Source organism: Cydia strobilella, chromosome 2 (assembly GCF_947568885.1).
Source record: "Cydia strobilella chromosome 2, ilCydStro3.1, whole genome shotgun sequence".
Taxonomy (NCBI): domain Eukaryota; kingdom Metazoa; phylum Arthropoda; class Insecta; order Lepidoptera; family Tortricidae; genus Cydia; species Cydia strobilella.
The window spans coordinates 16,832,264-16,860,166 of record NC_086042.1 but is presented as its reverse complement, the minus strand read 5'-3'; the positions used below and the strand labels follow the sequence as shown (position 1 = coordinate 16,860,166).

The 27,903-nt window shown below is 39.1% G+C and overlaps 1 protein-coding gene across 4 annotated transcripts in view; it reads left to right on the top strand.

Moving 5' to 3' along the window:
• The window catches only part of LOC134752265 (protein MTSS 1), a 192,531-nt gene that overhangs the window by 64,179 nt on the left and 100,449 nt on the right, over nucleotides 1-27,903 (top strand). For all 4 annotated transcript variants that reach the window (XM_063687915.1, XM_063687909.1, XM_063687900.1 and 1 more), the window contains exon 2: nucleotides 23,079-23,140. In XM_063687915.1, the coding sequence (XP_063543985.1) occupies nucleotides 23,079-23,140 (62 nt within the window). The remainder of the gene's footprint in view (nucleotides 1-23,078; nucleotides 23,141-27,903) is intronic.

Sequence of the window (27,903 nt, the reverse complement as noted above, 5' to 3'; positions counted from 1 at the left end):
TAGTAGTTGTAACAGAAGTTCAGCCTAAAACAACTGTATCAACAGTACGGGTAGCATGGGGGACATTGTCAGGCAAAAGGTTACATAACAACGCCGCGCTGCGTGGACGGCATGCCTTAACAGTGCAGTTTACACTCCACGTAATTAATTAAGTAGTGCTTCAGATTTGACGGAACAGCAAGCGATTAAATATAGGCAAATTTGAGCAGTATAATGAGACTACCTATCGATATGATCGGGTATATAGGTACTTAAAAAGTTTGACGAAGATGCACTTTTAGACGAAATTTAAAAAGCATCTTTTTGTAAATCTGGTAAATGCATATTGACGAAGATAGACTTTCTAAGTTTATTTGTATGTAAATAAATTGGATGGTAGTTGTAGCATATCGGTTTTTAGTTACACCGAAATCGACTTTGGCTTTTACAACAGTCGCAGTCGTTTCGTGAGTCAAAAGGGTTCTCGCCAAGTAAAGGTAGCCGCTAGGACATGTGTTTGCATATTCATTATTCATACGTTTTTGTTTTCTTGCGCACGAAATATTCAGCTTTGCTCTAACAATGTCTACTAAAAAACTTCTGGAATATCTGGAAAAATGTTTGAAGAATGGTAAAAGGTTCCTAAGTGAATTATTATACTTTTTCCTCAGAACTTTGTTCATGATCACGATAATAAGGTTACCTACATACATATATAATGACAATTTGCTACTTTTATTTGCGCCATTCATGACTATAAGAAATGCCACATACGGTGATACATTAGCTTCTGTTTTAACTTAAACTTCCAAAAATCGGCTATTATCAAATTAAAGATTTTGTTTATTAATGATGTTAAAGACGTTAAAGTTTTTAATTACATTTTAAATTTCCGAATTTTGGATTCCAAAAGAAACGTCCATCTACATTTCTTCGAATTACAAACAGTCGTGTCAAAAGCGCCTCAATTTTCACAGATTCCCTTTGCAAATAAAATACGGTAAATAGAATGTTTTATATTTATACAACTCGTTTCTAATGTGGCCAAAACATGGGGAAAAGTATATAAAATAAATCTTACAGTACATATGGTGCTACTTTCTTGCACTAGTGCGTAAAAGAGCACTTTTCGTGCATATGTCGAAAGTTTAAAGGGCCATATGTACTGTAAGACGTTGTACGATACACGTGCGAATAGGTAATTCGCAACTCGTGTTGATTTAAAATTTATTAATTTATCCACTCGTTTCGAATTTCCTCTTTTCCGCACTTGTATCGTAATAGTACATTACTACAGAGGCTGGGAGGTAAGGGGTTGCCGGCCGAATGCATATATACGGCCGAACGTAGTGAGGTATAACTACCACCTATACGTATCTTTATCACACGTGTCGTATATTTTACACATGTAGTTTATCAATTTATTACACAAATTTTCAAGATATATTAATGTTTCTTTGATTTTTTCGCCTTGCATCTGCCTGACTGTAGTTTTAGCCACATAACTAAGATTACATAGTTTTTTTATGTTAATATTATGCTTCACATACATCGTTGCCTTAAACATGAAATATAATTAATAGGTATTCATTTAATATTTTCGTCGAAAATCATATTAAATAACACGATCAACAACCCACAATAAATCCAATAAAATAGAATTACAGAATAAAAAATGTTCAACTTTACCTCCAAAACGATTAAAAATTTCCTACGCGTGTTTGAGTAAACATTTTTACCGCTAATATTTTAATGAAATATTTTAAATCTGTATTTGTAATTATAGTTTGTCAAAGAACTGTCTTATTTCAAACATAGACAAAGAGAATCATACTATCTATCTACTATTTATCTTACACTAGTACTAGCACCCGAAAGAAAAGGATGAGTATAGTTTTTTTGTTCTTATTTACTGCCAATTTGGTTTGACCAACTATAAATTTGCAATTCAATATTATTGGAATTTGTTAATAATGTTTTATTTATGATATATCAATATATCAAATATCGTTTATTGTTTTTGTTAATAGTCGTATTGGCAGAATGTCATTCCGAACCAAAAAGCAAATATTGGTTATAGTTTTTTTTATGGCTGAATGCCATGATGCTGTGTCACAAATATATGTGAAATGGAAATTTTAAAAAAAGCCACTTACCGGCCTAGGCCTGCATTCTGCAACTTTGTATGAAATTGCATTACAGACCTCTCGTCTAGCCGCGCCTGAGACGTGATACTTCCCAGCCTAATATAAAGAACGTAATATCAATATTACATAGCATGTTTGAGAAAATAACTATTATTGATTGTTTTATTGTCGTGGATCTAGTAGACTACCAGCACTCCGTTGCGTAACTGTTCTTTTACGTAGTTAGTAATCAGCAGGCCCTCTGGTTTGGCTAGGCGCCAGCCCTTTTGGACACAAGGTCCACCGGAAGGACAGAATTGGCTGTCCCCAATATGTTGAACTCTTAATAATTAAACCGTTCAAACTATTTATATTTATGGTTGTAATTTCTGATTAACTACAAATAAGGAGACGGATTGCATTATAGGCTATTTGACTAATTTTTGAAAATGGTTTTAATTTATTGTTTATGACTTAATAATTACACTACATTGATATTTCCGTGTTTCCTGTATTAAATATAAAAAAAACAATGTTAAAGTTTATTTATTTTGAACGCGCCTTAAACGCTGTTTTTGCAAAATGGCTAATCACGTGACACGTGTGACGTCACGCGCAAGTAAACTCAGTCAATGACCTTAGTTAATCTTATGGTTTATGTGCATTGAATTCATTATTTTACTGTAAAATGGTATATAAATGGTGTATAGTGCCGCAATGTTCAAGTACGACTATAAAAAATCCAGACAAATCGTTTGTTTCCATTCCAACGAATCCCAAGAAAAGAAAAATGTGTTTAAAACTAGCGCGAAGAGACCCAAAGAGCATTTTTACGCATATAAATGTTTTATGTGTGAAGACCACTTCGATGTAAGTAATATTTAACTGTAAATAAATATGGTATTTAAAGCAGCGGATTTTGTTATTTAACGAATCAAGATCTAGGTATTTAATGTATTACTACATAACCTCATAACATAGCTCTTTCAGTATTAGTAGGTAGTTAGTAGCATACTTTTTCTTTCAAACTAAAGTGCAGTATGGAGATACTATTCTCGTCATCGTATTCTATATATATATATCGTCGTCGTATTCGTATCATCGAAATCGAAATGTTCGTAAATAAACAATTTCTACGTATACTCACACAGCTGTTTTTACATTTCTAAGTTCCGCAGCATAGTAATGCGGATTATCTTTAAATAAAAGTGCAACCATTAATGCGTCTATGTCTGGTAGGTTGCCGCTATCAGCTTTCACATATTTCGGCTCCATTTTGAGATTCTTATGAATATTGTGCTACTAGATATACGGATAAATCGGAATATATCAGAAAACTGTGGAACAATAACTAAAATAACTAAATACAAATTTATTTAATTATTTATTATTTTAAAACAGTTAAAACACTCAAGGCAATCAATAATGTTTACCCGCGTGTGACGTCATCCGAGCGTTGACCAATCACAGAGCGTTCACGTCCCTGATGAAATTTCAAAAAATATTAAATTTTCTTTCGTTTATTTTCCAAAAAATAAACATAATTTACATTCAAATATAGTGAAATTATTTATTAGTTTATTATCTTTCAGGATGACAGCAATTCGTTATATATTTTTAATGTTGTCAAATACCCTATTTGTTGCACAGTTACTTCATAACTCCCAGAAGGAACTGTATTCACTAGGTATATATAATTAAATCAATCCATCCGTCCATACTATAATCTTATAATGCGAGTCTGTCTGTATGTCTGTCTGTGTGTTACCTCTTCACGCTTAAACCGCTGAACCGATTTAGTTCAAAATTTGACATAGACATAGTTTGAGTTCCGGGGAAGGACATAAGATTGTTTTTATTCCGGAAATCATCCCTTAAGAGGTTGAAAATTATCTCACTTCCACCCCGAAAGTGAGATAAAAGCAGATTGGATAAAAAAAGAAGCTACCCAAAATACTAATTCTACGCAGACGAAGTCGCGGGCAAAAGCTAGTATAAAATAAACTGTCTGACGATATCTGCTTAGACTTAATGCAAACGTCAAACACGTTAGTTCCTCCGTGAAGCTCCCGAAATCTGATCAATTTAGTCCACCATATTTTCAACGTTTCAAACCGTCTTTACATATTATGTATGATATATTATATCGCGGCCATTTGGTTTGACCTATATATTTTACAATCCAATTATTACATCTGTGTACCCGCGCGTCTATGAAACCGGGTTGACTGTGGCGTTATTCTTTATGACTGTCACGCATAGGATGCGTTCGTGTCACAAGAGAGGGAAACGAAATTTCGTTTGCAACAACACGTCGGTAAACTCGGTAAAAAGAAATTGTTCAAACACAAACGCGAATGAACGTGAGAAAGATACCTTTGTCCATAGAATAATATGGCTGCGTCAATAAGAATTTTGCTTTCACTACTAAACACCGAATAAGGCATCAATGGTGTTATTTTGCACAATACACCTATAAATCATTCGTATCTAATTGTCATGGGGCATTGCGTCGCTGCGCCATGTACGTTTGACATACATTATTATTAAGTCTATAACAAACTACGAAATGAATTGTATCATTTGCATCACATACTACTTTGGACGCTACTTTATGAAGTCAATTTTGTGACCCTGGTGTTAACTCCTTGTCCAGTTAACGTTAACACCGAGATCACAGCCCGCCTTTTGTCTTAATTATTAACTGTTAATTAACAACAGCAACTCGCCGGGGAAGTAAATGTTAGTTCAGGTAAAGGTAGCGCGCTGAGTAATCGTGAAACATTGTTTTTTATGTTTTCAAGTAAACTCTTGTTTGGTGCATTTTGAATGCAGCATTTATGAAAAAAATATATCTTGAAATTCGATTGCCGCTGTCACTAGGGCTGTCTGGTCTGGATGATACGCTTCTTCAACCGTTTTTTTTTTCATAGGTTCTGGCAGATAGTAGATTTGCAAAATAATGCTGCATAAAATAAAGCTTTCGGCTTCGGAACAATAGTTAAATCCATACATTATGCATATCTCAAAGTAAAAGTGCATGTGAAGGTCTCCGTTTAGGTTCTTTCTTTGTACTCTGATGTCGTCATGCATCTAATAGGGCGTCTTGTTTAGATCGGCGGTCGGTCGGCGTCGGGAAGTGACGACCCCATCGCCCGCTGGGTGCAGTCATGCAGTGCAGACAGTCAACCGATCAATGGCGGTCAATCCATTTAAATAATATAGCGGAAGTAAATGCTCGCTCCAGGGGTGGGCAGCAGCATCCCTGTGATAAGACTTTCGCTTCCTGCGGTCAACACGCTAACTATACGCGGCCACCTCCCGCATAGCGTACGACAAAGTCCGCCTCGACAAGGAAGGCAGCTCACCGCAGATATGCAACAGAGTTTGGCTGACTCGGCGACTCGGCAAGGCAAGGTGGATGGCCCAGGGCGACGGTAGAGGGCGTAAAGTTACCGTCGGCCAGACATATCATCTGACCTCTCCTCCAGTCGTAGCGGTTTCCCGTTCCACTGATCCGGGGAGAGGGAAGACGAGTGTGTGCGTCTGTGTCTGCGCGAACGCTTACGCACCTCAATATATCCTGCGCAATTGACCGCTCCTGAATAATGGACTCCGATTATGTCCTAAGTCCTGTGGCGACGGGAGGAGGTAGAGAGGTCAGGCGCGATGCACGCCAGGCTTTGTCTGACTCCTGCACACGGGCGATCCTAGGGGTGTGAGTACACGCCGTGGTCGCTTTCGTACTGCAAATCTGGGGCGACAGTATGGATTCGGCAGCACCTAGGATGACAAAGCAGCCCTATTTAGGGAGGCACTGCTTTCCCCGCTTAGCCAGGGAGAGGGCTAGAAAAGGTGCCCTAAACAAATGCTCGTCCCTTTTTGGAAGGTGGTAGTAACCGCGGCTGCCATCGCATCAACTCAATTCGTGGTCGTCGCAACAAAAATAACAGCATGAAATTAGCTATGATGACATTCGGCGCGTGGAACGTCAGAACGCTCATTGATCGAGATGGTAATGCCTGCCCTGAACGCAAAACCGCCATAGTAGCTCGAGAACTTCGTCGTTATAACGTTGATGTGGCTGCTCTCAGCGAAACGCACCTTGCCGACGAAGGAGAGCTGGTGGAAGATGGTGGCGGCTACACTTTCTTCTGGAAGGGTACCGCTGCCTCCGAACCCCGGCGTTCAGGTGTAGGATTTGCCATCAAGACCCAGTTAGTCAAGCGAGTGGAGGAGTACCCTGTACATATCTCGGACCGCGTGACCACATTGCGCCTTCACCTGGATAAGGACAACTTCCTTAATGTCATCAGTGTCTACGCTCCAACGCTAGATAAGTCTGATGACATGAAGGACCAATTTTACGACCAAATATCTCAATGCCTCGATGGCATAGACGCCAGAGAGCAGGTGTTATTGCTAGGCGATTTCAATGCCAGAGTTGGACGGGACTATGAGGCATGGCCTGGAGTTCTGGGTAGACACGGAGTGGGCAATATGAACAGTAATGGTCAGTTGCTACTCAGTTTTTGTGCTCAATACGAGCTGGCAATATCGAACACAATGTTCAGGCTTGCCACTAAGTACAAAACCACGTGGATGCACCCAAGATCCAAACACTGGCATTTGATAGATTATGCCATCGTACGGCAAAGAGACTTCGGTCAGGTGCAAATCACCCGAGTAATGCGTGGTGCGCACTGCTGGACTGACCACCGGCTCATTGTCACTAAGCTTCGACTCCGTCTCCGTCGCCCGCGCAGATCTATAGTGAAAAAGCCTGCGTCTTTGAACGTGGACAGGCTGAAAGATCACCAGGTGGTTGAAGAATATCGCAAAGCCTTGTCCGAAAGACTTCTGCCTATTAGTGTCAGGAACGATGTCAGTGCTGTTTGGGGGAAATTGTCTACTCATCTTATGGAAGCCGCTTCTCTTACCTTAGGTAACAAAGTCCGGCGAAGCGAAGATTGGTTTGATGATAATGATGAAGTTCTCCGGACAGCATTTGGCAAACACCGAGACCTCTTAAGTCAGCGGTGGCAACAAGGTAGAAGCGAGGCAGCAGTCAAAGCGAGTGACCAGGAAATGCGCAGGCTGTCTCGACAAATTAAGGACAGGTGGTGGCGTGACAAAGCTTGTCAGATACAGTGGCTCGCGGACACCAACCAGCTTGGGGAGTTCTATTACGAGGTGCGGAAACTGATTGGTATGTCTTTCAGAGCGAAAGTGCCTCTGCGGGCTGTAGATGGCAACAGCTTGCTGACTAGCAAAGAGGACGTACTGCAGCGTTGGGCAGAACATTTCAACTCTTTGCTCAACGTAGATCGATCAGCTGATCTAGCACACATCAGTTTAATGCCCGAACTCCCCGTAGCCATCGAGCTGGACGAGCCCCTGACGCGTGACGAGGTTGTCACAGCCATCAGACAGCAGAAAAATAAGCGGGCAGTTGGTATAGACCTTATACCGGGAGAACTGTTAAAATACGGCGGTGAGGAGTTGCATTCCTTTATTTGGGAGCTGTTTGTTCGTATGTGGGAGGAAGATCGAGTCCCGGATAGTTTTAAAGTGTCTCGCATACAGGCTCTCTATAAGAACAAAGGTGACCGTTCGGATTGCAACTCTTACCGCGGTATTTCGCTTTTGACAGCTTCTGGAAAGGTCTTTGCCAGAACACTGCTAAACCGCCTAATGAATTTGTCAGAAAAAATCCTGCCTGAAACCCAATTCGGCTTTCGACCTGACCGAGGCACCTGCGAAGCTATCTTCAGCGTGCGTCAACTACAAGAAAAAAGCAGGGAACAAGGCCGTCAGTTGTACCTCTGTTTTGTTGACCTGGAGAAAGCGTTTGACAGTGTGCCTCGCGAAGCCCTTTGGTTGGTACTGAAGAAGCTGGGATGCACGGAGAAGTTTGTTAGACTTCTGAGACTCCTGCATGACGACATGCAGTGCTGCGTCGCCGTAGACGGTGAACAGTCTGATTTCTTCCCCGTTACCTGTGGGGTGAAACAAGGGTGTGTCCTAGCCCCTACACTGTTCGCTCTATACTTTGCAGTTGTAGTCAAGGAAGTCTTACAAACAGTATCCGAAGGTGTCCGCATACGCTTCCGTACCGATGGCAGTGTTTTTAACTTGGCCAGATTTAGGGCGCGAACGAAAGTTTCACATGCATTGATCACAGAGATCATGTATGCTGACGACCTATGCTTTCTTGCAGAATCCCCAGATGGCCTGCAACAGCTGATGTCTGTTTTTCACCAAGCCTGCTGCAAGTTCGGCCTTAAAATTAGTGTCAAAAAGACGGAGGTGATGTCTTTGGACTCACATGGTCACGAGACACTAGCCGTACAGCTTGGTGAGGATGTGCTGAAGCAGGTCAACAAGTTCCGTTATCTGGGGAGCACTATAGAATCGAAGTGTGACCTTGACGCTGAGATCAACAGCAGGATCGGTGCTGCAGCTGCAGCGTTTGGAAAACTGTGTTCCAAGGTCTTCTGCTCACACGACCTAAAACTGGCCACCAAAATTTCTGTGTACATGGCGATCGTGCTGCCAAACCTTTTATACTCTTCCGAGGCGTGGTGCGTGTACCGTCATCACATTCGTACCTTAGACCGGTTCCACCTCAAATGCTTACGTAAGATCATGAACATCAGATGGTCTGACCGAGTGCGAAATACCGAAGTTCTGCGACGAGCCAAGGTCGGTGGAATAGAGGCTTACCTGATGCGTCGACAGCTTCGGTGGTGCGGTCACGTATCACGTATGGCGGAGGAGAGAGTGGCGAAGCGCATCTTTTTTTCTGAACTAGAGGAGGGTAAGCGGAAACCTGGCGGACAACTCCTCCGATACAAAGATGTTCAGAAACGAAGCATGAAAAGATGCAACATCGAGCCCTCTCAGTGGGAAGGTTTGGCAGCACAGCGTCCTGAGTGGCGCAGGCTGGTGCTGGACAAAGTCCGCGATTTCGAGGAGCAACGCATAGTTGACCTCGATACTAAACGCGACGAGCTGAAAGCACGCCAGCCTGCTTCCATTCATTACCATTATGTGGCTGGTGTTCTCACGTGCTCTCAATGTGCACGGGGGTTCGCCTCGAAGATCGGCTACATCAGCCATATTCGGGCGCACGAGCGCCGTGCTAACTGTAACAGTTAGCACCTAGTTACTAGGAGTCGAAGTGGTCGCCATGGTCGAAATCGGCCGGAAGGATCATCAGGGCGTCTTGTTTAGATGCTTGCGTAATGGGCTAATTGTTCTTTATTGAATGCTAGATGCTAATGTTATGTACTTGATCACACAATAAGTACTATAAGGTCCTTTGGTGAGTTCGTTATTGACTTTGGTTTTTCGAATGATGAAAGTGTTCTCTGATTTTGAATAATAAATGTTTTCTTTATGGAGCCATATATTCAATACTATATTTAAGAAAATAGGTAGGTATACGTTCAGTATTTTATTTAAAGGGGCTTATTTCTATTTAAATGCTAATCTGTAGTGTATCATTATCTTCACAATCTATCGTTGTAAACATCAAAGCGGGTAGGAAGTAATAGATTGCATTAAATGTTGTTACGTTTCCTAAATAAGGCCAAAGATAGATATAATTCCGTAATAGATGGATACAGTCTAAGGAAAAAACGTGCCTCGAAAATCAAGAAAATTTGATTCTCGATCAGAGGGCGCTACTAGCTTTGGCCTACTGTCGTATAGATGGCGTTGACGGTTTCGTTTGTTATTTAACAATTTAAACGCATATCAGTGAAAGAACATGGGTCAAAATCATAAATATAATTAATGCAAATAAAAAAAATCATTTATCCATATTTAAATACATTTTATCGTATTTTTATAAATCTTAATTTTTAGTTTTAAGGTGTTTCGATAGATGACAGTGAATTTACTGTGGTTACAAAATCTACTATGACAGTACCGCTCTATCTTATTATATCCTCTTTGATAAGGCCTATCGGATCAGGGTTTGGGCGAATTTCACAACGCGCCCACGCCCTACGCTTGAGGCCAGAGAAGTCGGGAGTGTCGATATACTTCTTGTAGTAAAATTAAGCACTACCTTAAATTAATTTAGAGACACAACTGCAGCTTAACCCGGCTTTATACGATCAGGTAACCATAATTACATTTCGATTCAACAGCTTTTTTGCAAATATCCCCATTTAGATCCTACACGTTAAAATAAGAGAGAAAATGCAGGTTGCAAATCCATACTTCCATACTATATCCATACTAATATTATAAATGCTAAACTGTGTCTGTCTGTAACCTCCACACAGATAGTTTGAGTCCCGGGAAAGGACATAGGATAGTTTTTATGTCGGAAGTCATCCCTAAAGAGGGTGAAAAGGGAGGTGGAAATAAGAAAATGAATTAATTGCCTGTTAATTGGTGTAAGCAATTAAGCATATCATGCTCAAAATTATTGCCATTAGATTTTATCCAGGCGCTATATTTACTCTTAACTGCTGGAACTAATTCCACGCAGACGAATTCGCGGACAAAACCTAGTTTTATATAACTTAATCAAGTCCGAACACGAACGTCGGAATTCTAGATCTTTATCGACAATGCAGTCACGTCCCATCACTAGCTGAACAAAATGTTTATACAGCCCTATAAAGTTAGAATTCACTTTATACCTATCTAAAAAAATCCGTTCAGCGCCCTATTCAACAGCATTATTAAGTTGGTTAGAGCATCCCACGTAAACGGAAATCGAATTTATATTTTTTGTACTATAAGATAAGGTGTTTTTATGTTGAATTGGAACGGCTGCTTAAGAGTCCCCGGCTAGCTCGCCCGTATTGCACCTTCCCTTACAAACGTAGTTCCGCTCTCATTTTACAACTACGTGTTGGATTGTAATTAGGGTTTCGAACCTCTCGACCCTTTTTATTTCTCGAGTTTCGAGAATTCTCGAGTTGTCTCGAGTCTCGAGTCTTTTTGTATAAACCGTAAAATTTTGGTAAAATAAAGGAACAAAATATTTTTTATTGCACCATTATGATGGTGATACGTAACAAAAATGAATTTCTTCTTTCAAGCAACAAAAATGTTTTTTTTTACAAGCAAACAACAATAATAATGGGAAGGACAAATTGGGGCCCCAAGTAAACAAAAAGAGTCACTGCTAAGTTCCGAAAGGCCGGGAAATAAAGCCGAAAAGAACGAAAAAAGAGAGTATGACTGGGGTCCACAGGGGAAAATCTCACGCTGGAAGGTATTAAACTGTCTTAAAAACTAATTAGATCGCGCCAGGAAGCGTTTTCCAAAGTTAAGAGCCTTTATCTGAACTGAACTTCCGATAATATCGCTTTCTCGTGAACTGTGACTTAGAAAGAATCTGCTGATTTAAATTCGCGTACAGTTTATTTTGATGCTTATCGAGTAGTCTTCGAATTATTTCTACAGAGTTGTGTATTTCTAAATTCACAATTCTACATGTGACTAGAGGATAATCGAGGACTACAGTAAGTATGCTTTTACTTTTACTAATCATTCGGAATTACTTTGAACAGCTATATTCTCCATCTCATAATTGAATTTTTTGGATAGATAAGTGATGCCTAAGATTCAAATACGCTACATAACGGCAAGCCCGATGTCTCGTATTATCAATAAATGAAAATGGCGCGTAAACCCACTTACTACCTACGCGGGGCGATGTAAGTGGTTCCCTAAGTTCATTACGAGGCGATATTTGCGATTACCCTAAAACGCCAGCATGGTCAGCAGTCTGACTCTCTTTCGTGACAGCTTCTTATCATATGTTTTGTTTTTCCTTTACTTAGGTACTTGGTCGTCTTGATCTATGTATCCCTACTATAGGTAAGTATGGATACACCTATGTACCTATGGACTGGAGGTACGCTCTTAAGTTTTTTAAGTTTTGAGATCATTGACATATTATAAGACTTCAATGTTTGAAATAAATATATGTGAAACTGTTTCTATTTATATTTTTCTATTTATATAATTTGGTTCACATATTGTGTACACTTCCACATGGATTCCCAGTAAGCGCTCGTATGAGCATGCTAGAAACGCCCGAGTGATTGCGCCCGGAGCCCAGAATATATGTAATATATACTCGTATACACACACTCTTGTACCGAGGCTGGGGTGAGTGTAGTACAGTGCTTTTTACAGTGCGCGATGTGTAAGAACGGCATGGCGCGCAACTGTTCATAAAAGTGTAGAGCAATACGAGCAGCGGCGCTTAGAAGACTTGGATGCTAAGCGCCATCTCCGTAAGACGCGCCCGAAGCCTTCGTACACCTACACCTACAATTCAGCCGGCCAGCTCCATTGCGTACCATGCAATCGCATCTTCCAAACCAAGTTTGGCTTCGCAAGCCACATTAGAGCGTTCCATGTTTCCCATTAAAAACGGTTGGAGTCGCCGTCGTCGGACACGGCGAGGAGGACATTATTATTATTTTTATCTTAGATCAAAATAATAATTAAAAAAAACCAGCCAAGTGCTAGTCGGACTCGCGCACAAAGGGTTCCCTACCATTACGCAAAAAAACGGCAAAAAATCACGTTTGTTGTATGGGAGCCCCATTTAAATATTTATATTATTCTGTTTTTAGTATTTGTTGTTATAGCGGCAACAGAAATACATCATCTGTGAAAATTTCAACTGTCTAGCTATCACGGTTCATGAGATACAGCCTGGTGACAGACAGACGGACGGACAGACGGACATCGGAGTCTTAGTAATAGGGTCCCGTTTTTACCCTTTGGGTACGGAACCCTAAAAACAGTTCTGTAGCTGACCTCAACGAGTTAATTAGTGGCTGTGTCAAATGCGATAGTGGATTCGACGCGGGCGCAGGCTCCAAGTATTAAAAAAAAACATAGGCTATGGAAGATTGTTTGCCATCGGGCGGGCCGTATGCTTGTTTGCCACCGTCGAAGTATTTAAAAAAAACATAGGCTATGATGAATGTTTACCATAGGGCGGGCCGTATGCTTGTTTGCCACCGACGTGGTATTAAAAAAACCGGCCAAGTGCGAGTCGGACTCGCGCACGAAGAGTTCCGTACCATTACGCAAAAACGGCAAAAAAATCACGTTTGTTGTATGGGAGCCTCACTTAAATATTAATGTTATTCTGTTTTTAGTATTTGTTGTTATAGCAGCAACAGAAATACATCGTCTGTGAAAATTTCAACTGTCTAGCTATCACGGTTCATGAGATACAGCCTGGTGACAGGCGGTCAGGCAGACGGACGGACAGACAGACATACAGCGGAGTCTTAGTAATAGGGTCCCGTTTTTACCCTTTGGGTGTATTGGATGACGTAAATTTCGCTCAAATTCCATTCCAGAAACGTGATTTTTTTGCCGTTTTTTTTTTTGCGTAATGGTACGGAACCCTTCGTGCGCGAGCCCGACTCGCACTTGGCCGATTTTTGAGCTCTAGTCAGACTTTAATAGTTATTCTAGTTTGCATTCAGTTGGGCTTCTCGTCCGACAGCACGGCAGGTGACAATAACTCGGTCTTCGTTAACTATGAGTTTTTGGGGGTTCTGACCGGAGTTGTGCGATAGATGCCGTAAGGGTCCTTAGGTATTAGGAAATTAAATATGATTATTCCACTTTATGCAGGTTTAAGATGGTTTGTTTCATGTGTCTAAACATTGTAGACAGAAAATACTCTACGTGTTAGAAAACAATATTAGGTATTTGGAAGGTCATAGTCAATTACGCTTAAATAAGTTCTTACCTTTAAAAGTAGGAAAGTGCTCAACCTAATGGGAAGCTGGGCTTCTTATATTATCTTCATTTCACAAAGCTCAATTTTCCTTTTGGCATCTGAGTATAAATTGTTACGTAAGAGTATAAATTTCTACTAAAGCCGGGAAATAAGACATAAAAATCATTAAAATAATAGTAATATTTAACTTTGGCCTTGTAATATGTATTTATAACTATGCACGAAATAAAGCACTAGAAAATTATTAGAGAAACGTAGACGCAGTCATTTTTTACATAATTTATATTTAATAAATCGGATAGAACTAAAAAGAGTACGCGTCTTGACCGGGACGTTACTTGTTCTGTTTTCATATAAATTCCATAGTGGCTAATCGTTTCGACAATTCGATAAAAGAAACTGATTTGATTAGCAGACAAGTCCCCTCTACATCTGCCTACTGCTGAATAATGGTACAGCCTGTCCAGCTCAAATCCTCCGCACTATCAGCTGTCTGTCTAATACCTTACATCAGACTACTCGCCCACTTACACCCACTTCTGTGTTGAGTGGCTTTCTTTTCTCTTTGAAATGCGATGCGGGTTCATATCGCAATGCGACCCATTTCCTACGGCGCCTTGTTCTACAAATGTTGATCAAGGTTTATTTACATGCTAAGCTTTATGGGAATCAGTAGGTCAATAATGTCTGATATAAATATCTATAAAAAGGTACATCGGCTAACATCATCAAAGTAATTGTGTCGTGTGTGGAGATGGCGTTCATTTAAGTTCAGTTTTTTTAACAAATACTGGTTTTACTCTCTGCCCCTAACAAAAATTCGGTTTCTGTTTCTTCTTGATTTTAAAACAACTGCATTTTATGAAAGCTTTTAAATTCTGTTTAAGATATATGGCCACGTCCACCCACAATAACTGCTTGCAACTCGTAATCGCCTTTTTGATATTATATGTCCATTGTTATTGACATAAAACCTTTTTATTCCTTTCAAACTCGGCATTTTTTTATTTTATTTTGTAAACAACCAAGGAGGGATTCCACTGTAAAGGGGTCCACTGACTATCAGTCCGCCGGACGATATCGGCCTGTCAGTTGTTCGGAACTGTCAAATTTTTGTTCTAACTGACAGGCCGATATCGTCCGGCGGACTGATAGTCTGTGGGCCCCTTAAAGTAATATACGGCGTTTTCCCTGCCTCCCTTCTTGTGTTTATTCACAATAAGGTTTTTTTTTTAACAGAATAAAAACAATAATGCGGTTACGTGTTTTGTTAAGCAGAACTTTTCAAAATTATTTTGCTATGGTTTTTGCTGTTGAACAAAGTTGCAAACAAAGCTGGTCGCGTCCCATACTCAATATCCCACATCTATTTAAAATAGTTCTTTCTGCGTCGGAAGCAATTTTCAAGATACAGTCAAGATGCAAATAAAAATAGATGGGAACCTGTTAATGGAACGACATAGATACGTTCAGCATCACACGTTGAGCATTATTTATACGTTGACTTTAAAAACAGTTTTGTTTTTATCTTTATAGTCAAGTTTTGATAAAATGGTAACGACAATTTTCTGAACTTTCACTAGATATGTTATTAACTGTTTACAATTTTGCCCAGGGCTTAAAACAAAGGGAGAGGGCTGTGGGAACTGCGTACCTACTATACGAGATTGTTTTTTATACTTAGAAGTTTTTTATTACATAATTTAGCGATATCGTTTTGGTGCCATTAAAGCACAAGTGCTGTTTTGGGGAACAGAGTGTTAGACTTATTCCGGCCTATTATGTTTGTTATTATTTATATTACGAGTATTTGTTCACGGATGAATAAATGACAAATAAAAGTACAGCAGTAGAATAATAGTATTTCACGTTACAGATTAAAAAGATCTGGTAGCCTTCGCCGTTGATCAAAAATGTTTAATTTAACTGACAGAAATTATGGCGTAATTTGTTATCTTGTTCTGATATAATAAAAAAAATTAAAACTGTTTATTTCTATAAAAAAAGCACATTATTAGTATTAAACTTAACTACTCATCTTAAATTAAAAAGATTTTTTGAACTGTAATAGATGTCATATATTAAAGAAAAAGTGACCCAAAAAGAAAAGTGATCCGGCCTTCACCACTGGAGGGCTTCGTCACTTTTTCTTTAATATAATTATGACATCTATTACAGTTTATAATTTATATATACCTATAGTAGTGTGACTACTTATAAAACACAAATCAAAAATATTTAATAAAATAATTTGATTTGTTCCCAAAGTTGAGTAAGATTTTTTGAGTTAAGGAGTCTTATCTTAAAGCGTAGATAATCATGAATGGTGTTGGATGCGCACCCGCATCCCGCGTAAATAAACAGGCTAATCTCGACTAACGCAAGCCTGTAATAACTTTGAAACACATAGGGGGCCTGAATCTGAACAAGAAGTGCCTTAAAACACTTTTGGATTAAGCTCGGGCGGGGGCCCAGAGTTAAGAGGGGGAAGCTGCGACGGAAGATTGGCGTTTGTGCGGGTTTTAACGTTTTACCTCAATAACTCTAAGTATATTTCTGTTTTTAATTTTGCTAGTTAAATACGTCGACTGTATCACTAGCTATTTTGTATCAATATTATATTACTGCGGTATGCAGGGTAATAACGATATACAATTGAAAATAAATGAAAATTAGACGTTCTCGTGTTTTTTTTTTCCATCGAGCCAATTTTTACCTTTTAAAGTTTTGCTTAGGGTCTGCCCTCGTAAATATCCTATTTTTCGTGTGACTTTTTTCATGGCATTATCCCTTGATGTAATAATTCAATATAAAAATTACAATTTTGCGTTTGCCCCCATTTAACAAATCGAAGCAAGTCATTGTGTGTCATCCAGATTTTACATGATTCAACTTCAACTGCAAGTCCTGTGGGAATACATTATTTTAGTTACTAATTACTATATTTATTATGACGTGTAGTAAACTTTTTCTTTCTGCCACTTGAAATGCATACCTAATACTGCCACAAACAATGTTGTTTATAAAAAAACCACGCCAAAAAGCTAATATGCGTATAGTGGCGTTTGACCCTTTTTTGAAGTAACAAAAAAAGCAATCCTAATCAATGCCCGAGTTGTCGAGAGACATGTTCCTTAGCGGTAACGGTTTTATGTTTATCTCACAGGTGAATGAACACTGTGTTTACTAAATCTCAATTTAGGCTGTTAACTTTTCTTAAATATAGGTATACAGTATGTATTCCATCCCAACAAACATTTTAGTCGTATAAGGATGATTTATGCGACTCAAAATGCTATAAACATCGCAAAGAAGTATTTATAGCATTTTATACGACTTTTATCTTTATAAGACTTATTGCCGCATATAAACGTCGTAGAAACTTCTATACAACTGTTTTACACGACTATTATTCAACTCTCAGTGGTATAAGCAAAATGGTCATCTAGTAAAGTAACGTCTATACGACTTTTACACCGAGATTAGTCGTAATAGAGTCGCGACCTACTTTTTACCCTACTTCTAACTGACCGGTCGTTTAAGAGTAATAAATATCACTCATACGATTTTAAGTCATTTTCAACACTTTTTTACGACTTTTAAACGGCTAGTGTTTTAAATATGGCTGATAAGATGCAGTTTTTTTTTTCATATCACCAATTCGAAAAGGGAACTATTCTTCCCTGCTAGGAGGGATCAAAGTGGCACTTTTCTGTTCAAGGCCATTTTGTTGCCAGTATGAAATATTGACACAAAGACATATGAAATTAGTATGCATATAATCGATTACAATTTCTTTATAATCGATTACGTGCACACAATTTTCTAACAAATAATATTTTGTTGTAATTCTAAACAATAAATGTAATTAGCGTATTTTAAATTAATTAACAGCATATTTAAATTAAGTAAATTAATTAATTAACGTAATATTTACAAAGAAACGTAAAAAACATTAGTTTAATAATTTAGTTTTTATTTTGACATTTTAGGTCTCCTTAAACGCAGCCATACTTGTCTGCAATTTAAAAAGTTTATATTTAAAAAGTTTTGTACAAATATTTGACAAAGCATAATTATGCGGTTCTGTATTCCGTTTCCGTCCGTTTTGTGACTACACCAGCCAGCAGTTCTGCTGCAAGGACGCAGAAGCGTTGGTCACGCAAGAGAGGGAGGGACGGGTAGGCTCGTCGAGCTTGCTCAAATACACGTGCTGTTACGATCCAGGCCGTCGGTCAGAGGCGTATGCTACGGTACGCTAACGACCTCCATCCTGACAAACCCGTACCGGGCCCGGACGTGCGTTCGGGCCTACTCGGATACCTTTCATCATCTGCCGCCCCGGTATGTTCAACTGACCTTCCTGCCCGAGACACCGGTGAGCCAATAATACAGGTGGGGAGTGTGGGGCTGTTGCAGTTGAGGATAGGGGTTGACGGGAGTAGAAGAACCAGACCGAATACCAGCATCGTGCCCAGTTTAGGGGAGATGTATAAATATATATATGTGTAGTTATATACGAGGAAATGTTGACTGCGATTAGTTTCCCTGGTTTAGTTTTGGAAGTAGGGGACCGGCGGCTAGGCTAGGGCCGGTAAGATGGTCGCGTCGGTTGTTACGTCACTGGTCCGTCGTTCTATTCGGGCTCTGACTCTGTGTAGCATAATTATGCGGTTCTGTATTGTGTATAAATTTGTAAATACTTAGTTTAAATCAATAACTTTATAATAATAAATATAAGTGATATCAGTCTTCATAGTGTTCTTCCGAAGATTTGGTTCAAAGGAGTACTTAAGAGCTAATTTGTTACCAGAAAAATCTACAAAAATAATGTACTTGATTTTCATTGTATTATTTTAGGTGTTTGCTGCTGTCTTTGAAAAGATATTAGGTACATAATTATGAGCTGTAGGTACTTTTAATTTGTCTGTACAGTCACGTCTGAAAATATCGATACGGACAAAGATACTAAGGTCGTGTATACATATTTTTGGCACTTTGTCCGTATCGAGCTTTGCTTAAAATAATAATGTTACGAAACCTAATATATGTATGTAATTTCCGTATAATAATCGTGATAAACCTTGATAAACACTTTTATACAACAAAATGTCGTAAATCAGCGCTAATAAATGGATGTTACGACATTTATACGACCATTATACGACCAATTAATGTCTTATACGACCGCTATGCGACTTTATTACGACGCTGAATCGTATAAAATGGGCCCATTTTCGGTCGTTTCGACGTCATATCGACGTTATAGTGACCAGGCTAGGAACTAAAAGTTACCATCGGCACGTCGTGGCGACCTGAAAAATGTTTGTTGGGATGTTATCATTATGTTATTGACATCTGTTGCGGTTGAAATAAAGTTCCTTATCCAATCAGTTGTATCTTCAGATAAGAGGTTGTTAAGTACCTGCGTAGGTAGTTGATTTGGGTGAAGCTTTGATGAAAGCTTTCGTTATCTTTTAAAATCTTAAACTATTATGAAATGCAGCATTACAAAATTTACAAGGTTTATGTATGTAACTTCTTGTTCAGTGACCGACATCGACTTATGTTAGTAATAAATGTAATAATTTTCACCTCGCTCGGAAAACTTCAGTTTATAGCGCAAAATCTGCGAGCAAAAGTTTATTTTATCCGCTAGCGTGCAAAAGTCATTTGAATTTCGAACACGATGAATATGTGTGCTTTTTTCTTGTTTATTTTGTTTGGATTTAAATTAAATAGAGGGCAAAATTAAATATGTTTTTTTTGCATCTCGCATTTTCCTCGCTGTAGTGAGGTGAAAAGTTTTGTGTGTTCCTCACGGCTGCAAAGTTATTTGGCGTCTCGTGTCTTGAAAGCCTCGCTACGCTCAGGAATCTATCTTTGAACCATGAGCGAAGCGAATCTTAGATTCCTTCGCTCGCTCACCTTTCAATTTCTACAATTACGCCAAATAACCACTTTGCAGCCTTGCATAACAAATAACTATTGTCGGTTACAGACATATGTCGCTTTGATCGTTTGTGCCTAATACGAACCTTATACATATAAAGTAGGTACATGCAATGCGTCCCGTTTTGTGTCTTAATATAATTACGAAATCCAATTTTTATATCTATTGTTTACCTAATAGCACCCGGAACGTTTATACGACTGTTTATAAAGTAATGAAATCTGTTTATGAACGAATAAATTGTGGTTACATAATATAACAGATGGTGTTCAAAGCTAACCCACCGAGGTGTTTACAGCAAATGATATTTACGTCTATGGTTCACGTGGGTTTTGCAAGAGGTATTGCATTTTCATATGGCCTTTTGCGTTTCGGGAACACGTCGATATCTAACAGTTGGGTAAAAATGGGGGGGGGGGGGGATCTGCAGCTTGCTATACATAGACCGGCGCATGGGTTTGCAAGCGATTTTTGCAACCCACATGCACCGGCACGTTACATTTCCGAATCCACGAATATTACATTCCCCATTATATCTAATTAGCATTTGCCTATTCTTTGCCTAGGCAGATCATGTTGAGCCAGGTAGCATACCAAAAGCGTCGCATTGGGCGTCCCTTGCTGCGTTTTAAGGACTGTGTGATTTCTGTGAAACGTGACATGGTCGCTTTTGACATGGATGGAGACACTTGGGAGGAGCTCGCGTCAGATCGCGATAGACACGACAACGCATGGTTCCAAGACCTTGCCCAAAAACGCGCAAAGAGGCACAAGCCACCTGAAGCTGCTGCCGACATGGCTCCCTACTTCAGCTGCCACAAATGCGGTCGCAAATGCCGCTCCCGCATTGGCTTAAAACACCCACGACAGACGTTGTTCCTCGCTGTTCATCTGTCAAGATGTTAAAGGCCTCACTGCCTGGCCTTACGCTTCTAATACTATTCGTACTGATACTATTTAAATCTCGAAGTACCTAAATGGAACCTGGTTTACGTGATTAAGTCCCGTTTTGCTGTATAACAACAAACATTGCGGTCAAAACAGAGTAGGGTCATTGCTCTGTCATAGGCCGTTATGAGACTTATGAGCAAGCCGAGGCATGACGAGTAATCATGACCTCTAGTGAAGATATTAAGTCCCCGGCAAGCTCAGTTCTCCATAAAAATGTAGTTACGTTCTCATTTTACAACGACTAGCTAGGTTGCTCTGAAACTTTGTACTTTCAATGGGATAAGGTAGTATATGTAGGTCTGTAATAATAACGCCGTGGGACGCTGGCCTATGTAAATTCTACAGCGCCTGACGGACGGACGGCCATTTATCTAATATTGTACTGAGACGGATGACTGCAATTTTTATATGCCACTAACTGTGCTATTTCTCGCTTTGTGTGCCTGACAGATTGAGTTAGCAGTTTTGTTGGCAAGTAAATGATTCTTAAAAGGTGCAGTTATTCTTAAAGACGTATTGGAAATATTATGGACTTAGGTATTTCACCGACTTATAAGATGAACGGGTACAGTTTATTCAAACGTGGCATTAATTCCCTTCTCAACAGATTTACGAAAAATTCATCGATATCACCAATAACTGTCTGTTTAGTTTTCTAGATAAACTAGCTCTTGTACAAAGATCAAATCACGTGTAGTTGGATTTGTCACTGGCCTTTGTGCGCAAAACTACCTCTCCTAATAAAGTTCGCACTAACATGTAATATTTGTCTTTCATGTCACTAATTACGATAATAGTCATAATACGGGACTAGGGTTGTTACTCGTTGTCATACGTCATTTCAATGGATTTCGCTCGCAGTTTACGATGCCTGATTATAACAGAAAACACTGGAAGTTGTGTATTTTTACGTGTCGGAGTACTCGGAGGCGGTGAGAAATTTTTTGTTGACAAGGTTGACATTTCTGACGATGCGTTTTGAAATTGCATCGACTCAACTTGTTCGTTCAGAATAACATTCAACATCATTTCAAAAACAAATGTTTCTTATGGAATTTAAGGTTTTTGGCTTAAAATCATTAAAGCTAAATTTGGTATTTTTATTAAATTCTCAAACCATTTATTTAATGATAATTAATATCGAACGAACCAATATTATGAGCGTTTTACGTTTTGTTTTCTGTCAAAAGCTACTTAAACACGCTCCATCCAAGGTCAAATTACTCTCCCCACTAGTGGATAAATAGTAGATTGTGTCACAAGGGAGCAAAATTACATATTTACGGCGAGGGCGTACAATTGAATCCTAAACGAAGCGAAGGATGCTATAATAGAATCCTGAGCGTAGTGAGGGATTCAAGTGTTAACGCCCAAGGTGAAAATAATTTTGCTACCATGTGACGCATACTGCTTTTCACATCACCTATGAGGAAATTACATATAGGTACATATATTAGGTTTCAAAACATTATTATTTTAAGCAAAGATCGATACGGACAAAGTGCCAAAAATATGTATACACGACCTTAGTATAGGTACATACTTCTGGCACTTTGTCCTTATCGATATTGACTAATTACTGACAAATTAAAAGTACCTACAGCTCATAATTATGTACCTATTATCTTTTCAAAGACAGCAGCAAACACCTAAAATGATACAATGAAAATCAAGTACATTATTTTTGTAGATTTTTCTGGTAACAAATTAGCCCTTACCCCTTTGAACCAAATCTTCGGAAGAATACTATGAAAACTGATATCACTTATATTTGATTTTGATTTAAACAAAGTATTTACAAATTTATACACAACACAGAACCGCATAATTATGCTTTGTGAAATATTTGCACAAAACTTTTTAAATTGCATAGATAAGTATGGCTGGGTTTAAGGAAACCTAAAATGTAAAAATAAAAATTAAATTATTAAACTAATGTTTTTTACGTTTCTTTGTAAATATTACGCTAATTAATTAATTTACTTAATTTAAATATGCTATTAATTAATTTAAAATATGCTAATTACATATGCACGTAATCGATTATAAATAAATTGTAATCGATTATATGCATACTAATTTCATATGTCTTTGTGTCAATATTTCATACTGGCAACAAAATGTCCTTGAACAGAAAAGTGCCACTTTGATCCCTCCTAGCAGGGAAGAAAAGTTCCCTTTTCGAATAGGTGATGTGAAAATGTGTTTTTCCCCGCTTGTTTTAAAGGATAATAGACGGCTTTCTGAGCTAGTGAGGGGAAAAAAATCTTTTCTGTCTGTGTGTAACGACTACATTAATGTTTGTACTTTTGTTTGTCTACAGAACAGTGCTCCGATGTGGGAAGACTTCATATCAAAGGCGACAAAACTTCACTCGGCGCTAAAGTGAGTACTTCAAATGTATTGTTAGGGTTCCGTAGCCAAATGGCAAAAAACGGAACCCTTATAGATTCGTCATGTCTGTCTGTCTGTCTGTCTGTCTGTCCGTCCGTATGTCACAGCCCCTTTTCTCTGAAACTATAAGAACTATACTGTGGAAACTTGGTAAGTAGATGTATTCTGTGAACCGCATTAAGATTTTTCACACAAAAATAGAAAAAAAAAACAATAAATTTTGGGGGTTCCCCATACTTGGAAGTAAAACTAAAAAAAATTTTTTAACGTGTCATTAAACGTGTGATACCCATACGTGTGGGGTATCTATGGATAGGTCTTCAAAAATGATATTTAGGTTTCTAATCAATCTAGGATCTAGGTTTATCATATTTTCTAAACTGAATAGTTTGCGCGAGAGACACTTCCAAAGTGGTAAAATGTGCCCGCCCCCCCCCCCTGTAACTTCTAAAATAAGAGAATGATAAAACTAAAAAATATATATGATGTACATTACCATGCAAACTTCCACCGAAAATTGGTTTGAACGAGATCTAGTAAGTAGTTTTTTTTAATACGTCATAAATCGTAAACCGCAATTTACCTTTCACTCACGTTTCACATAAAAAATACATTGTTAAAATTATGTAATGTACGGAACCTTCGGTGCGGGAGTCCGACTCGCACTTGGCCGGTTTTTTTACTTTTATTTGCATACATCGATATTGCAAGACTAGACCAATCAAAGGGATAATCATAGACATATACAAAAACTTTTGTTCTTCATATCCTGCTACCCTAAGGTTGTCTGGAAGAGATCGCTCACAGCGATAAGACCGCCTGTTGCTACCTTTATTTATATTGTAAATCTGTTTTAAAAATTTTGTTTCTTTGTGGTGCAATAAAGAATATTTATTATTATTATTATTTGTATCTCATATAAACTCACGGGTATATACATCCCGGTCATTTGATAGGCGTGCGTGGGGATACAGATCCAACACGTAGAGGCCCTTTGGAGAAGTTTGCTGTTATGTAATACACCTGCTAGAACCCATTCACGGGTACAAATAGATACCCGTAAATCGGTTCCAACAGGCGTAGGGGCTATTATAATCACAGTGGAAAAGAGTGCCGGTTATGGTGTTGAAGTTTGGCTGGTCAAAAGATTGGGCTATTGCTGAGAGGTCCGGACACCTGCCATAACAATGTTGTACACGTTATCGAGGCAGGCGGTGACTCGCCGCTGACTAGATGGGCCCCTGAAACTGCCGTCGTGAAGACGACCAGGGGCAACACCGGTGTGAGCGGCTCAGGGGTGTCGAGAGGTGTGCGCCGCTTTCTACCCAGTACTGTGCCAACTCGCGTCTTATGCATCTTTCACTTCCACCCCTGGAGCATATAGCTCTAGTGACTCCTCTCTGGACAGCCAATGAAGGCAAGCCAGAGCTGAGAGTCCTGCGGGTCCCCTTGGGGTCCACTCCGACCGACGAAGGCACGCCGGAGACGGAGACCCTGACCGACTCTCGGGAGCACTCGGGTCCGTGGGGTCGTTACTCCCCTATTATTACTTAACTCTCTTTCACGACGGCTTATGCTGAATATCAGGAAAATAATACTACTGATTTAGATAGATTTCGATTTTCGATGGGGGGACTACAAGCAAAAGCCGCGTAATGCAAATAAATACATACTGCAGTAAAACAAATACTTCTGCACAACACGTATAATTTGTTAAGCACTTCACTAAATTTAACATAAAACACCAAAAAAAAAATCTACACATGAAATTTAAATATTATTATAACCAAAACTAATTATTTTTCTCACGGTCCGCTTTTCGCACTGGCGTGAACTGGTGTACGTGCGAAAGATAACGGCGTATAAATTTAGCTGTAGAAGGAAAGAAATGGATTAATGAGATGGAGATTATGGACGGTAATGGCTGTTTCAACGGGTAATAGGTGCCTAAATTTAATGCCGAATATTAGTTTCGCCTGACAATTAGGGCAATTAGAATTTTGAAAATGCCGTAAAGAAATGCGGAATACGGATAACAGCGGCTTTACAGAATTAAAAGAAATATGGCACAAAAAATAACAATGAACAATTATAGGGTTATTAAACGGGAACCGATCCCATAACGTTAAAAAATATTTAAGCTCCGTAGACGATGACAATTTGCTAGCTCCTTTCCAAAGAAAACGTTCGGCCAACCAACGCTGTACCGTGACCTATCGAACCACGCACTATGCGGGCTCGTGTCCTCCGTGGGTTTGCTAGTTCCTTTCCAAAGAAAACGTTTGGCCAACTAACGCTGTACCGTGACCTATCGAACCACGCAGTATGCGGACTCGTGTCCTCCGTGGGTTTGCTAGTTCCTTTCCAAAGAAAACGTTTGGCCAACTAACGCTGTACCGTGACCTATCGAACCACGCAGTATGCGGGCTCGTGTCCTCCGTGGGTCTGATACCTGACCGCCGGTCGACGACCATCCACTGCCGACTGCCCGTCGGCGGCTGTACCTTGTCGTTGATACGGCCACCACGTACCACCGGAGCACTGCTCGACGGGGGCCTTAAAAAGGTCCTGGTGCAGGCAATTACGGCCAACAAGGCCGCGGAACGACGGGAAGAAAAGCGCACTCCAAGTTATTATTGGCAACTTCCAAAGAAAACGTTCCTCTCGATTAAAGGTTTACTTGACGGAAACAAGAAAAAAAATTGAAAAAATATTCGCGGACCACAAACAGATCTTTCCACGTCAATCGCAAAATCCATCTGAAGTCCTCCGAAGAAAACAAATTTCTTCTTTTCGAATCAGAATTGAAATTCAAAATTCAACGCAATTGTAACCTGCCAACATCGAAAATATCTCAGTCTAAAAAAGGTTCCATGTGTTTTTATAGAGCGCCATCTAAGAGAATTCCGCGCTAACGATAACCCACTAGCCCTCGCATAACAAACAACAAAAAAAAACCCGAAGAAATACGCAACCTACGTTGATATGGAAGAAGTTCCAAAAACCACCGATAGATGGCAAAAAATAAATATGTAGCGAACGCTACAATACTTACTTACTTACTGCTGTGGCGCGACGACCCGAAGTGGATCTTGGCCTCCGACACCAAAGACCAATAAATACTTACTATAAATACATACATACATACTAACATTTATATTAGTTTATAATATAATTAGAACATTACAACTCACTACGGATAAACTGTAAACTTGACATCGATCGGGCCAAATAAACCAAGACCAATTGGTTACTTTTTCACTATTTTCTCCAATGGCCTAGTAGCTTCACTGATGTAGATATCAACATAAAATTGAGAGCCCCAAATAAACTTTCAATAGAGGATATCTCGATAGTTATTCATGATATTGAACAATTTGACTAAATTCAAATTGTAGCAAATGAAAAATAAAAAAAAATATCAGCTTTAGTTTTGTGTAAGTTGTCATGTCGCTAAGACGCATAGTTTGCAAGATATAAGTGAAAAACCGAAAAATAGAACCTTCAAACCCCCCTCCCCCCGGCTCAAGGGCTACGGCCGGGGACTTTTGACATGTTCACCTCCTAACTAGTCCAAACAAAGTTACGGAGTCAAAAATTGTGTTCCAAGCATTTCCCTCTACCTTCTTGTCTTGTTGCTTGGCCTACATGTAGATTGCAACGAATTGATATCCTACTACACTACACTACAATTTGACTAGTCATGTTTAATTATTTTTAATGATTGCCCAGTAGTTTTCGATAGATCGAAATTGGGGACAATTCGGAGGATTCATCTCGCGGGGTATGTAATCAACCTAATTGTTAGCATACCACGCCAAAACTTTTTAGAGTAGTGACAGCTGGCTAAACAAGGCCAAAATTTCACGGGACCGTTATGGGGTTCTAATAAATGGCGAAACTCATTCTAAGCACTCTTTAATTAAAAAGTCCGACTTCATTCAATTAAATGCGACAAGTTTATGATAAAATAAAATTTTATAAAATCAACCCTTAATCTTTGACTTTGTGCATAGTTCCATTTGTATCGAAATCGTCACCGCCACGCGCTATAAATTTTTATTTATTATGAAAAAATGTATGAATGCCTACTTTAAAGTGATATTTTCCAAAATGAAGAATAAATGGGCTACATTGTCCAATTTTTTATTTAGTGCAAATCGCCACACTGTTATTGTAACAGCCAAAACTGTCACAAAAATTTACATAACTCATTTTTTGTACAAAAAAACATTTTTTTGGTATGGAAACATATAATAATTATTAAATAATTCAAAAATGAATTCCTCGTCCCTAAATTATACGAAAATGATATATAACTTGCCCTAGTTGCTAAGAACAGGAAGAAATATAGCATAGATTGGACCTGGGGAGCCGACCCTTTTACCCCCTCTTTTTGGGGTTATGCACGGTACGATCTCGTGACTACCGCGCCAAATCAGCTTTATTTGACCTAAGGAACAATTCTACCTAGCGGCATCGCCTGAGGCAAAAGTGCATAGTGCTCCATACATTTTTGCTCATTACTTACCCTAATACTAGTGGTTATATACGAATGTCGTGTCGCGCAATATACGAGTGCCTATTACTTTTGCCATAGCAATGTTATTTACAGTCCGGCTCCGGTACGGTGGCAAGAAAGTTAGCTATAACTGGTAGGTATAACTACCCTGTACGACTCTACGTCTACTTGTTTATTTATGGTAAAAGAGTTAGGCGTTACATGATATTTAACAGACATGACTGCAATACCT